Below are 15,676 nucleotides of genomic sequence, written 5' to 3'. Positions count from 1 at the left end.
TAATTGTTTGTCCGTGTGCTGCATAGACACAATTTTGAATTACAACAATTTTGTCTAAACGTTGGTGCAGTCTTACTTGAATAGGGGAAGAGATGTCACACGTGACAATTTTTCCACCTCCTTGGCTGTCTCTGAAATCTTGAAAGCAAATGCTATAAGTACTATGGATGTGGGCACTGTGAATCGATCTCGCAGGGAAAGACCAGCCTCAGTCAAGAAAGCAAAAGAAGCGTTGTGTAGCACAGTGTTGTTGTAAACAACGATACGACATCATGGAAAGAGCAGCAAGAATGACCCGATTCTCAGCATTATGCATCCTTATGTGAAAATTGGGACTGGACGTAAAAAGAAGCCAGATACACTTACATTTTATAACTGGTGTAAATATGAAGTGGCTCGCAAAAACTCAATCAAAGCCTCACCACCCAGAGTTTGCCTTTTTCTCACATTTTACAACTAGCTGGATTTGGCTGGGATAAATGCCTGGGTATTGTACAATGCTCTAATCGAGGGAAAGTTGAAACGCAAGGACTTCATACTGCAGCTGAGAGAGAAGCTTGATGAGAAGTACATAGCAGCCAGGAAGACCAGTAGCCGCACAACTCCCCAAGATATTCCTGAGAGACAAGAAAAGTGACTGCGTTGGAAACAAATAATTTGTTAAGTGCCATACGTGTAAGAAAACTGTCTGTAATAAATGCACGTTATTTGTGCTCGTTATGTGATGTTGGCCAGTAGAGACACCCAGTTTTCTAAACAATAATTGATAATTTCTGAAAAATTACTTTATTTTTGTTGATTTTATAATAAAATATCCAACAATTCAAAGAACAGGTTCGTTAGTAGCCACAATAGCCCAGTGCTACAGGATACTAAAAGGGGAAGATATCTGGGTCATAAGTGACTCACCATCTGTTCTAGGTATGGCCAAATATCAGCGGTTTTACTGTAAACCCCTATTTAATAATGTTGATGGAATTGGTAACATTTTAAAGTTTTTCGACAGTCACACTATCGGTGTAGTCAAATGAATTTTGTCCCGTATACTCTTATAACAGATCAACGCATTTCATTGCCTCGATCTGCATGATAACGAATTCCTCAATCGCATCACCTTCGTTCTCTTCGTCTACCTAATACACTTTGTCCACTACATACATCAGTTATCTGCTGAAATCCCAGTTCACAAGCATCCTATCCACTAGCAATCACAACTGAAAATTTGTTTCACAAGATCGTAACAATATTATGCAAAGGAAAGTTGCTACTCATCATATAGCGGAGATGCAGACTAGCAGATAGGCACAACAAAAAGACGTCACAAATAAAGCTTTCGGCCAGTAAGGCCTTAGTCAAAAACTATTTTTTCGCTTTTCTTAAGTGAAATGTCCCTTTCAGCACGAACACAAAGTTTCCCTGTCGAGAACACAGAAATAACACATGCTTTTGCTACACACACGAGTACTCACCTGAACTCCGCGTGAACCCCGATACTCGAGGGCTGGCTGTGTTTTGCAGTGGAGTGAGCACGTGTTGTGGGCGCAGGTACCGGCCGGAGAAGCACGGCGGCGGCCGCTACGTGGACGACCCCCGGCGCTGGGAGCTGCGCGAGTCCGTGCCCGGGGAGCCCGGCACCGACTACCCCGTCTACAGCGCCATCCCGAGCACCGCCTTCTCCTGCCAGGGGCGCTCCGAAGGTGAGTCACGTCGCCTCCTCTGCGTGCAGATTCAACTCGGAGAGCGACGGGCATGAAATCCGATCTTTAACCAAACTCGGTGTATCGGAGATTTTATTTTCGCGGGCAAAGCGCCTGATTCATGAGGTACTCTGCACGCACGTCTCAATTTCCAACACACAGGTCACTCTGGCAGCAGCATCTCCCATACTTCCTGAATTCCAAACAGACTTCCAACATTCATCACCGGAGTAGCACCCCTAGGGTTCTACAGCTACATCTACATTGCGTAAATAGTATTGTGGTGCGTGGCTTTGGGTACATCGGATACCACTACTGTTTGCTAGTTTTGCTGTTCTGGTCGCGAATGATGTCCAGGAACAAATACTGTCGATGAGCCTCAAATTTTCCGTCTACGTCATTTCGCGAGATACACGAAAGATCAAGTTACTCGACTCTTTTGGAATTTAAATAGTAAAATATAAGATAACGCTTAGAACAAAGAGAAAGCACTCGATGGTATATGACTACCACACTGGTCACGAACATTTTAGCACGTCACATCGTTTAAATATTTATGGGTAACACTAAAAAGCGACATGAAGTATGATGATCAAGAAAAATCAGTGTTAACGGAAGGCAAATGGAAGATTTAGATTTGTTGGAAGAGTTCCAGGAAAATGCAGTCCGTTTGTGAAGGAAATCAAATACTCTAATTTCTCACTGTTGGGCAACACTCTAGAATGGATCACATGTGTGTTTTATAAGCAATATTCTTTACTGACTGGCTGGATTTTCCCTGTATACTACCAATGAACTCAAGTCTGCCACATGCTTTACCTACGTTTGAACTTACGTGATCATTCCACGACACAGTCCTACAAACTGGTACACCCAGGTATTTTATGAGTTGAAATTGTGATTCATTGTTATTGTAGTCATAGCATACAATCATTTCGATACTCGAAGGAAAAATATACACATGTGCAGACGTTCAAATCATAACTCAGTAGTAACGAGCAGTCAACTGAAATTCTAAAGATAAAAAATAAGGGAAACAGAATGTTTGAGAAAGTCAGATGCTAAACATGTCAAGTAAAATGAGGCGTGCTGGTAGTCCTCCCAAATTCCAAGTCAAATCGGCGACTGTACTCTAATAGAACAGGAATGCAACCTAGCCAAGAGGACAATATTTACACCAAAATAGGCTAGAGTTAATACAGCGTAAGCACTGACGGAAAACACTCCTAAATGGTTCAAATGGCCCTGAGCACTATGGGACTTAACATCTATGGTCATCAGTCCCCTAGAACTTAGAACTACTTAAACCTAACTAACCTAAGGACATCACACAACACCCAGTCATCACGAGGCAGAGAAAATCCCTGACCCCGCCGGGAATCGAACCCGGGAACCCGGGTGTGGGAAGCGAAAACACTCCTACAAGAGTGGAATTATTACACTGTTGAGGAAAATATGACTAGATAGATGTTGAGATTGTCGAATACTTCGTTTCACATGTCGCATTTGCCTGTTGCTGACTTAGATCAATATACAGAAGCAGAGAAACGAAAACAGGAAATGAGTATGGTTTAATGAAACTAAACCTACCTGCCAAACCACCTGATCTTGCATCTGCTCTCAGGTGGATTCTGCAGTTTTTGCGGACCTATAGGACGTATTCAACAGTGTAAGATAAACAGAATGATCTAAACTTAAAGGTGATTTTGATAAAGTGGCGAAATAGAGGAATACTGTACAGACATCAAGTGGGAGGAATGAAAGTACAAAATACGACGGAAAACTGTTGTTAACGCAGGACAGCTGCATACGCCACTGTTGCTTTACTCGCGTGTATTTGAAACAAAGAAGAAGGTGAAAGTAAATAAGCACAAGGGAAAACATGTGTATTCTAAGATGAGCTGGCGATATAGTCACTTACACTGCGTTCACAATGACACGGAAGCCGCAGCCAGAGGTCGCCCGACACCATCGGCCGACGGCTAGGTCACGGTGATTCCGATCACCTTCGTCAGTGTTTGGCGGAGTCAAAAAAATGGTTCAAATGGCTCTGAGCACAAAGGGACTTAACTGCTGTGGTCATCAGTCCACTAGAACTTAGAACTACTTAAACCTAACTAACCTAAGGACATGAAACACTTCCATGCCCGAGGCAGGATTCGAACCTTCGACCGTAGCGGTCGCGCGATTCCAGACTGAAGCGCCTAGAACCGCGTGGCCACCCCGGCCGGCGTTTGACTCTAAAAAGATGCAGAATGCATATAAATGAGCTATATCTGTCTCGAGAAGAACGTGGTGAGTACTGCACGCTGTGTAAGCAGTTATTGGAATTACCAGACAACTCTTACGGATATATGAGATGAAAAGGAAAACATCATGTCACGAAAGTTAAAAACTCTTTAAATCTTTGAAGCTAAAATGCCGTACTTGATGTTTTTCATATTTATACGTCTGTATTACGTAAATACGTAGTTTCATTGATACATTACATTACCTCTCAAAAACGCTCTGTTCAGAGTGTGGTTTATGTTTTAGGATGTATAAAGGTTTTGGCAATGAGGTTACAAGCACATAATAGTTAAGTTATGTCGTGACAGTAGATGATGTTTCTGTTATATGATGCATGGATAAAATTTGTATGTCAGTAATTATTATTTAATTAATGAAAGGTAGCTTTGTGGTTTCACAGCAGTTCACTTTGTTCTAAAAATGGTGAAAAGTAAAGCAGTATTCAGATATTCAGCTTCTGGAACTGGAAACTTCAATGGTCTTTAGACATTTGCATAGCAGATTTGAGAAAGGAAGTAACAAGATTTCTAGTGGCAGTATTATTTCAGATAACGTGCAGCTTTTAATAAAGGAAATGAACTATTCTACACTGTCTTTTAGTGCATTTGCAGAAAGCGTAACTCTAAAATTCGTTATAGAGCAAATTCAATATTTCGTTGTATTTCGGGTGCAAAAGTGAAGATATTAGTTTTTAAATTAGTCTTTAGGAATGACCACCATATCTTTAGGAATGACCACCCTACTGACATAAAAAAGACAGTAAGCGTAATAATAATTTGTAGACATTTAATGTCCACCTACCACAGCCCAAACAAGAGCCACTGCAATAACTTTAAGAGTAAGATCCTTCTCAATTTAACAAATTATTTTTTGAAATTATAATTTACACTAAAAATCGCGGTTTCCAATAAACCTGCTATATCAGCCCTGCTATACCCCAATTCTATTTTATCCTCTGAATGCCACAAATTTGCCCTTTCTTGGAGTAAACTTATCATTTGCTCACAGGCCGTATTTCGTGTATGAGAATGTCGGTCGACGTGACAGAAGAAAACAAAATGAGTTGAATTTCACCTATTGTCATCCCAAGTCTATACGATCGAACGATGAGATCGGCTGTAGCGTGACCGCGCTCATATTGGCGTACTGATCTGAAAAGATATGCCGTCTTCGGCCAATGTCGATCGCCGGCAGAATCCACCGATATAGGTGCCACTGCGACCGCAGCCTTAGCCGAAAGTAACGGTGCTCTTTAGTCCCTGTTAAGTGAAATGGGCAGCATACGTAGCACAAAATATAACTTAAGGATAGATAAGGCCAAGGCGAAAGTAGTGAACAGTAGTGCGAATAGCAAAATTCTTAAAATCGAAGTCAGGGGAAATGTAGCAGTAGAAGTGTTTCTTAAGTATGCAACTGTTTGTGTTGCCTGACAAGACTACACACTAAAGAAGATCTACGGTATTTCTGGAAGGTTGTATAGGGATTGAGAGCCCAGGTTAGCCACTGCTACACATTGTACTGTACGACTGATGACTTAAGAGTCATCCTGAAAACAGATTCTGGTGTGATGTTAATAGATAAATAAAACTACAATCACACAGTACGTGTTCGTTGAGCTTATAAGGAGATTTGTGCGTGTGTGTGTGTGTGTGTGTGTGTGTGTGTGTGTGTGTGTGTGTGTGTGTGTGAATTCCTAAGGGACCAAACTTTTGAGGTTAGCGGTCCCTAAACTTACACAACTATGCTAAGAACAACACACACACACACACACACACACACACACACACACACACACACACACACACACACACACACACACACATGCCCGAGGGAGGACTCGAACCTCCACCAGGACCAGCCGCACAGTCCCTGACTGCAGCGCCTAAGACCGCTCGGCCGATCCCGCGCTGCGGATTTTGGAATATATATTGTGTTCGAACGTTATGAATTACCTCGAAGAAAACTGTCTATTGACACACAGTCAACATGGGTTTAGAAAACATCGTTCCTGTGAAACACAACCAGCTCTTTATTCACATGAAGTGTTGAGTGCTATTGACATGGGATTTCAGATCGATTCCGTATTTCTGGATTTCCGTAACGCTTTTGACACTGTACCACACAAGCGGCTCGTAGTGAAATTGCGTGCTTATGGAATATCGTCTCAGTTATGCGACTGGATTTGTGATTTCCTGTCAGAGAGGTCACAGTTTGTAGTAATTGACGGAAAGTCATCGAGTAAAACAGAAGTGACTTCTGGCGTTCCACAAGGTAGTGTTATAGGCCCTATGCTGTTCCTCATCTATATAAACGGTTTGGGAGACAATCTGAGCAGACCTCCTCGGTTGTTTGCAGATGACGCTGTCGTTTATCGACTAATAAAGTCATCAGAAGATCAAAACAAATTGCAAAACGATTTAGAAAAAATATCTGAATGGTGCGAAAAGTGGCAGTTGACCCCATGTAACGAAAAGTGCTAAAAGGAACTCGTTAAACTTCGGTTACACGATAAATCAGTCTAATCTAAAAGCCGTAAATTCAACTAAATACCTAGGTATTACAGTTACGAATAACTTAAATTCAAAGGAACACATAGAATATTTTGTGGGGAAGGCTAACCAAAGACTGAGTTTTATTGGTAGGACATTTAGAAAATGCAACAGACCCACTAAAGAGACTGCCCACACTACGCTTGTCTGTCTTCTTTTAGAATACTGCTGCGTGGCGTGGGATCCTTAGCAAATAGGACTGACGAAGTACATCGGAAAAGTTCAAAGAAAGGCAGCACGTTTTGTACTATCGCGAAATATGGGAGAGAGTGTCACAGAAATGATATAAGATTTGGACTGGACATCATTAAAAGAAAGGCGTTTTTCGTTGCGACGGAATCTTCTCACGAAATTCCAATCACCTACTTTCTCCTCCGAATGCGAAAATATTTTTTTGACACCGAGCTACATACGGAGGAACGATCACCACGATAAAATAAGGGAAATCAGAGGTCGTATGGAAAGATAAAGATGTTCATTATTTCCGTACGCTGTACTAGATTGGAATAATAGAGAACAGTGAACGTGGTTCGCTGAACTCTCTGCCAGGCACTTAAATGTGATTTGCAGAGTATCCACGTAGATGATGATAATCCTGATGCTGAAGGGCCTACAGAAGAAAACGCAGAGGACGGGGCAGATCTAATAGATTTGACAGAATTAAAACAGGTATTCAGGGAAAAGAAGGAGAAGCCCCTTGTGCTGGTTGCACGCACATTTCAAATTCGCCGCGTTGCCGATCGTCCGTTGGAAGCGCACGTCCGCAAAAGGCCAGCTTGTTGGGTCGTGAGATCGGAGCCGCGCTGGCGGAAACAGAGCCGGTGGGCGGTAGACCGGTTTGGTATCGCTCTAAGACGGTAACGAACGCTGTCGCCGTGGAGAGGAGGAACTGCACTCAAAACTAATAACCGGTGCCGTGGGACGGCTGGTGGAGCTTTGTTGCCGCACTGGATACACGGCGGAGCGAACCAGAATGTGAGGGACACGTGATTACTGTTTCTTAAAGAGTCGTGTGCGATGTGGAGTGTTTGGTGCAGTAAGAAGTGAGGTATTGTAGTGTGTCTACACCCTTAATTTGGGGAGAACTGTGAACTCATCTATACTATGGATACGGATGCCGGCTCCAGCGGTATTTATGTTACGGTAGTCAAATGTTGGAATCGGTTATCGTGCGCTCGGTACCTCGAAGTACCGCACCGCCCCTTTACATAAATCGCAGAATGCAAGAGATGTGGCCGCGTGGTTAGAGGCGCCATGTCACTGACTGCGCGGCCCCTCCAGCCGGAGGTTCGAGTCCTCCCTCGGGCATGAGTGTGCGTGTTGTTCTTAGCATAAGTTAGTTTAAGTAGTGTGTAAGTCCAGGGACCGATGACCTCAACAGTTTGGTACTTTAAGAACTCACACACATTTTTGAAAGAGCTGTGACTGCACGGCAGAAATTCCACGTTAAAGTTTTCTAAATCTGGGTAGCCCACCAATGGTATTTATTATATGGATGCCTCCAGTTGGTGATGCGTAATGAATTTGTTTGCTGGATCGAGTTTGGCTGTTTGTAACCTTACTGGTTCGTCACACGTGGTCAAGTCCTCGGGTCAATGGGAAAACAAGTAACTTATCGGTGCGTTAATTTGTAAATTACGTTTTGGGGGAACCTGACAAAGCGCTGTTGTGTGAGAATTGTCTGTTGCAAGCATCACAGGCGATTCCTTTGGGGAGTCTCTGTTATTTAAAAATGGCTCTGAGCACTATGGGACTTAACATCTGAGGTCATTAGTCCCCTAGAACTTAGAACTACTTAAACCTAACTAATCTACGAACATCACACACATCCATGCCTGACGCAGGATTCGAACCTACGACCGTAGCAGTCGCATGGTTCCGGACTGAAGCGCCTAGAACCGCTCGGCCACCACGCCCTGCTGGAGTCCCTGTTATTGCATGATATTTATTCATGTCTCATCTTTTGATAAAATCTTAATTAAAAGTTTTTCTTTGGATTAAGAAGAAATTGAGAATAAATCAACTGGTTCCTTTGAGAAAGATCTTAAGATTCAATTTAATGTGTTACCTTTTGGATAAGAGAGATATTAAGATCAAATGAACTTCCCTGCTTTGATAAGAGAAAGATCAAGATCTGATGAATTTCTTGTTTTCTTGCTTAGCTAATAGTAATATTTTATTAATTGTTTACGTTTAAACTTCAACTTGTCCTTTTAAACGAATTAAGAAATTTTAATGTAAGACTGTATTTCCTTATCTTAAGCAAATTCACGGTATTGCTCTCATTAAGGTATTTCATTTACCGTTGTTGTGATACGAAGAATTTTGCCTTCTAAGATGAGAATTCAATAAGAAGTATACATAATATTTGTCGACTATGAACAGGATCCTGACCACATTCACAGAAAAAAACTCTGGTCAACAATGAAAAAAGAGGTTTCCCCATGCACCTGATAAAAGTGTGATAACGTTTATATGAAAAAACCGACATAAGAATGGATACTAGCAAGGAGCTGACACCAAAAATAGAAATAAATCAAAGAATAAAGCAAGGCTATAATATGTCACCAACAACGTTTATCAACTACGACCTGGTCAGGGGATGTGTGAAGGACAGAATACCTCCACATACAAGAACGGAACCAGGAAAATTTCTAAATACGATGGTTTTTGCCGACGGCCAGGTAATCATACAGGACAGTGAAGTCAAACAACAAATTGCGGAACGTAGATTAAAAAATGTAAGCCTGAATTATAGTCTGAAGATACAGACAACAAAAAAAGAAAACAATGGCCTTTTTGGGAAAATGCCCCATAAGGAATAAGATAATCATCAGCAATACAATAGTAGAAAAGGTATCCAGTTTCCAGTATCTAGGATGTGGCATAACTTCTGAAGAAGAGAAAGACATAAATAAGAAAATTAACACCCGTCAACTTATGTGGCACGATAAGAACAACGTTAAAGGGTAAAGCGTTGAGAAACCCAAATGAAATTTTATAACGTCATGGCACTACCACAGTACTACATAGAGCGGAAAGTTGAACAATAAGAACAAAAGACCTAAGGCAGCTTGAAACATTAGAAATGACTGAAACGCTTCACAGGAGAAGGCACAATAAGAATTTAAGAAAAAAAGTAAAGAACTGGGGGTACACCCGTTGAGTGAAACCGTAATCCATCTAAAGTAGAATTAGATAGAGCATGTATTGCGCCTGTCCCCTAAGAGAATCCCGCGACAAGCTATGGAATACAATTCTATCGGAAGGAGTTTGGGAGGGCCAAGGAAGAGATGATAGGGCCGGAAAAGACCATAACACCTTATCCTGGTTTTTCAGAAGAAGAAGAAAAAATATGTTGAAGGAGAAGAATATACAAGCGATGACCGTTTCTTCGTCAGGTTTGTATACATATATCGCTACTCATGACAACACATTTCAAATTATAGATGACGTATTTTTAGCAGATCGTCACACTGTTTGGCAAACCATTTCATTAATTGCTTCTTCATAATGCGGTACACGGCTTTCACCCACAAAGCTAGTTTGGATTGTTTGAGGGAAGAGACCAAACAGCAAGGTCATCGGTCTCATTGGATTAGGGAAGGATGGGGAAGGAAGAGTCGGCCGTGCCCTTTTAAAGGAACCATCCTGGCATTTGCCTGGAGCGATTTAGGGAAATCACGGAAAACCTAAATCAGGATGGCTGGACGCGGTATTGAACCGTCGTCCTCCCGAATGCGAGTCCAGTGTGCTAACCACTGCGCCACCTCGCTCGGTCACAAAGCTGATGCCAAAGCTTAATACAAATGAAGCACGTCAATCAAAAGTACCGTATAAGGAAAGAAAATCTATAAACAGTTAATGACTTTAGTTGCTTGAGTTGTGATATTTATAACAAGTGGAAAAATGATATACTGAAGAACCTGTCAGGGCTGCGGAATACACGCAAAACAAGTATTCATAAGACAAAACAAAGCAACGGAATATTTCATACCATAATGGCTATGTATTTGTGTGACAAACGAGCAAATACTTAATACCACTCAGTTTTTAGTTTTGTTAGAATGGTGCAGGAGGTACAGCGATGAAATAAGAGTCAGAAACATCGACATTACAGGCGTGATGTTAATTCTGTAAATTTGGAAATAAAACAAAAATTCTAGACAACAGAAGAAACTGGAATAAGCACAATATAAAAATGAATAGCGATAGACTTATCCAGTGAATACCTATGTTCATTAGTGAGTGTGGTGACAGAGGGGATATTCCATGCTCCATTGATGAGGCTCTAGTGAGGGTGATTCTGTCTTGGTTCCGCCCACCCCGTGCATTTGTGGCAATTGTGTAAGACTGCCGTATGAAAGAATGCGTTGACTTCAGAGCAGTGTTCTGCTAGTGTTTTCATAGATGATTATGTAAATGAAAAGAAAGAACACAGGACAACTTGTTGCTGACATAAAACTCATTCCTCTCGACTTACACCAATGGGGCCACAGACCTAAGTGTATTCCTACAGACAGCTCACAGTCAACATTGTGGCATATCCTCGCTCCATGACACTGTGGGGACAGCTTTGTGATTTAATCCTCATCATTGGCACAGTCCGTCTCCTTAGCGCTGCAGTAGCGTTACCGCCTACCACGCAAGGAGGCCCGAGTTCGATACCTGGCAGGGAACTGGGTGTTGTGTGTCTCTCATCATCATTGACACGCAAATCGCCGAAGTGGCGTCAACTAAAAAGACTTGCAATATAGCGGCCGAACCCAGAAGGGGATATCCAGCCCAATAAATGCAATACGATCATTTCATTTCATTGGCACACGCTATTGTAATTCGTAATTTTACATCTTTCTAGCATAATGTTCTCGAAATTTTCGTCCGCAAGCGGGATTCGAACAGGCTATCTCCTTGACGAAATTTACTGCCATAGTACGTAATTTGCGCCCACAGCAACAAAGGGATTTCTGAAAACTAAAAGCTGTAGACCAAGGAGATGGAGAAGTGAGGACAGATCAAGAAAGTGAAGAAAGAGAAAGTGAGTTGAAGACATTAAAAATACTACAACAGGTTTTATAACTATAAGCTTGATTGAAAAAATTGATTATGATGATCTTGATGACGATGGATGGATAGATTGTGATGATGAAAATATCACGCTGTAGGTCTTAACCTGAAGCCTTCTATGGAACTCAATGTGCAGATCAGTAAATGCTTGTAAATAACCAGATTTTCGTTACATACGATATCGGTCCAGTATGTTCCAAAAAGCCCGCACGAAAATGCGATTTTTAGAGGGTCGTATCTCGAGTTCTATTGATCACAGAGATAAGCCCTTGACTTAGCAACCATTTACATACTTATCGCAAGAACAGGCATGCTGTAGCTATCCTAGTGTCAAAATATAAACACTATATACTTCCTCCAGCCCAGGCAAATAGAAAAAAATCGCTTACTTCTTTTGTATCTGGTGACGTCCAGAGTGGACATTAGGCGGCTTATAAAAGCAGCTTTTTCTTATTTATTTATTTTATTTATTTATTTATTTAACCTGATCAGATTAGGGCCATCAGGCCATCTCTTACATCGGTCCAGTGTTCCACATATGCAGCATTTCACACATCAGAGTTACCTCATGACAATAGTTTAAATGAGAAAATTAGATTACTCTAGTGACAATATGAATAAAGAGTAGTGACTAAGACCTAATAAAGTAAATGCGGCAGTATTTTTACAACAGGTGCTATACATACAGATCATGATAAAAGCAATAATAATAACAGTAAAAAAAAGTCAAATAATAATGATAAACATGACTAAGACCTAATAAAGTAAATGCTGGCAGTATTTTACAACAGGTGCTATACATACAGATCATGATAAAAGTAATAATAATAGCAGCAAAAAATCAAATAATAATGATAAACATGAGAAAAATTGGCAATAGTAATGAAGATTTGTGCAGATGTACATTAATATCTTGGTGTGTAAAGTAGATGTTTACTAGTGTAGCGAGTTTTGGGGAAGGGAGATTTAAGGAGGGGGAAAGAGGGAAGTAATGAGGTGAAGTGCATTCACGTACAGAGGAAAGCGTTACTGTTGCTTATGTAGATGCGTCATTAACTGTTTTTTGAAGCTGGACATATTTTTAAGTTCTCTAACATAACGAGGGAGGTTATTCCATAGTCGGGTTCCTGCTACTGTAAAGGACTTGAAGAAGGTGACTGAACGATGCAGTGGAACAGAGAGGATTTTATTATAATGGGAACGTGTGTTTCTGTCATGTTGTTCCGACATGAGCGTTAGGGACGAGGAGAGATATGAGGGACAGTGTACGTTTATAAGGCAGTAGATGACACAGAGTGTATGGTAATTTCTGCGTTTGTCTGCACGCAGCCAGGACAATTTTGCTTATGCTGGTGAAATGTGATCAAAAAGTCGAACGTCACAGATATATCGGACGCAGGCATTCATGACCAGTTCTAGACGTCGCGAATTTTCCTGAGAGAGGCCTTGTAGGATAATATCACTGTAGTCAATGATTGGGAGTATAAGCGTTTGTACTAATTTCTTTTTCAGATCGAAAGGGAAGAGTTTCTTATATTTTTGTAGGACATGAAGGGATGCTGATACTTTTTTGCACACTGCAGTTACGTGCTCTGTCCAATTTAGATTTTCATCTATTATCACTCCCAAACTCTTTGCTGAGGGAGAGAAGTTAATATTTGTTCCATTTAGGATAAGAGATGGTACGGATTCCCGATGTTTTGGGCTAATGAGCTTAGAGTGACCAACAAGTACCGCTTGGGTTTTAGATGGGTTTAGTTTTAGACCTATGTCCTGTGCCCATTTTGACAGTGCATCGAGGTCAGTATTGAAATTTTCAATAGCTTTCTTGAGGTTGCTTGGTTTCGCACTTAGACACAACTGAAGGTCATCAGCATACATATGATATTTGCAATAGGTCAGAACCGATGACACATCATTGACATACAGAGAGAAGAGTATAGGACCTAATACTGAGCCTTGGGGAACGCCTGACACTACCTGCCGCCATTGTGATTTTGTATTCCCAGACGGGACGCGTTGCTGACGAGACGTCATGTATGAGCGAAACCATTGCACTGCACTTGGTGAGAAGTTTAGACCGCTAAGTTTGGCTAGTAAGATGTCGAAGTCTACAGTATCAAACGCTTTGCTGAAATCTAAGAAGCAAATGATAGTCGCTTCTTGTCTGTCCATGGCAAGTTTCAGGTCATCTGTCACCTTTATCAGTGCGGATGTTGTGCTTCGATGTTTACGGAAACCAGATTGGTATTCGTCTAGTAGGTTGTTAGTAGTTAGGTAGTTGGTGAGCTGGTCATGAACTATATATTCTAAGGCCTTTGATAGTGCAGGAAGAAGGCAGATGGGGCGGTAGTCAGAGGGTGCTGTGGCGATGTCTTTTTGGGCAGTGGCTTAATTTGTCCCAGTTTCGAGACCTCAGGGAAAACACTTGTGATTAATGAATCGTTGAAAATGTCTGTCATAGAGGGCAATAGTTGGTCAATAATAAGTTTTACCATCTGGATAGTGATGCCATCATGTCCAGTAGATGCTGATCTAATCCACATTATGGCTTTCTTGACAGTACTGCAAGTGACGTGCTGTAGATAGAATTTTTCTTTGCTACAGTCATTCATCCCCATGAAGTAAACAATGATTCTCTGTTTTTTTTTTTTTTTTGCGGTTCAATTGAAGTTGTAGGTAATGCGAAGAAACTATTTAGTTCTTTAGCTGGGACCATGGGATTTTCTGTAACTTTTATTTTGCCTAAACCGAGACTGTGGAGATTTTTCCACAGGATAGCTGGTCTACATCTATTGTCAGCTAATGTACGGGCATGCCTGAGCTTAGCGTTTCTCACCGCTTGACTGACTTTGTTTCGTTTTTGCTTGTAAACAGTATGATTTTCAGGTGTAGGGTGTATCTTGTATGCTCGATGTACAGCGTCTCTGAGATTCATGAGCTCTTTTAGCTCTTCAGTCAGCCAAGGTGCAGGTTGCCTTTTTACTTTTCTGGTCTTTATTGGAGCATATTTGTCATATAGTTGAGTAATTTTGTTAGTGAAATCCTGGAGTTTGTCGTTTATGTCCGTGAGGGGAGTAGAGGTCATCGCCCAAACTATTTCTTGTGCCTCACTTTCGAGTTCAGGCAAATTTATGCGTTTGAGGTCTCGGTATGTAGACAGTTTTTGCTTCTTTCTAGGACATTCTAGTGAATACGTCATGAAAATGATGTCATGGGTAGACATGCCGGGCGCAGATATTTGAGAGGTGCGGATTATTCTGTTTGGAGATTTCGTTGCGAATATATCTATGAAAGTGTGGCTGGTAGTCGTGTGATGAGTAGGTGCCAGCTGAAGTAGCGTCATATTTGAGGAAGAAAGCATTCTCTTGAATTTCCCAGAGGAAGGACTATTGCGCAGAAAATTAATGTTGGTGTCACCTGCTATAATTACATGTTCATATGACGATTCGAGACTAGAGAGGGCAGTCTCGAAGCAGGCGAACCCGCCTACTTTAGGAGGTTTGTAAAGGACACATATTAAGCACTTTCTGTTAAGGGATTTGATCTCAATGAACATATATTCCTCTTGTTTATCTACATTGTTGTCGGATGTGTGTAGTACTGTAGGTGACAAATCAGAGCGTATGTACGCCCCTACTCCGCCCCCTCGTCTGTTGCATCTGTCGTGCCTGAGAAAGATATAGCCATCTAGGTTTACGGAAGTTGTAGGAATACTTGGTTTGAGCCAAGTCTCTGACAAAAGTAATACGTGTATATCAGCAGTTTGAAATATATATTTGAACTCGTCGAAGTGAGCTGGCAGAGACTGGACATTTGCATGTGCAATATGCAGCTTGGTGCGTTCGGGTGTTGATTGCCCGAGGAGGCTGCCGACCGATGTTTGCGGGTCGTGGTTAGCGGTGACAAGAGGGTCTGGCATGAGAAATGCGGAATGCGTGTGAAGGGAGGGGGGGGGGGGGGGTGAGGGAGTGTCCTCCCAGTTTTGTGCAGTGAAAGCGGCCGTGAGGGGGAGGGGGTGGGTCCCCAGGGAGGCAACGGGATCTGCGGCCAAGGTCAGTGAGGTCTGCAACG

General features: G+C 41.7%; 1 protein-coding gene across 1 annotated transcript in view; it reads left to right on the top strand.

Moving 5' to 3' along the window:
* The window catches only part of LOC124616386 (mucin-17-like), a 258,939-nt gene that overhangs the window by 202,750 nt on the left and 40,513 nt on the right, over positions 1 to 15,676 (top strand). Inside the window, exon 3 of the mRNA XM_047144691.1 lies at positions 1,546 to 1,697. Within this exon, the coding sequence (XP_047000647.1) occupies positions 1,546 to 1,697 (152 nt within the window). The remainder of the gene's footprint in view (positions 1 to 1,545; positions 1,698 to 15,676) is intronic.

Source organism: Schistocerca americana, chromosome 5 (genome assembly GCF_021461395.2).
Source record: "Schistocerca americana isolate TAMUIC-IGC-003095 chromosome 5, iqSchAmer2.1, whole genome shotgun sequence".
NCBI classification, from domain to species: Eukaryota; Metazoa; Arthropoda; class Insecta; order Orthoptera; family Acrididae; genus Schistocerca; species Schistocerca americana.
Note: the sequence above shows the minus strand (reverse complement) of the source record. Positions and strands in the feature narration are given on the sequence as shown.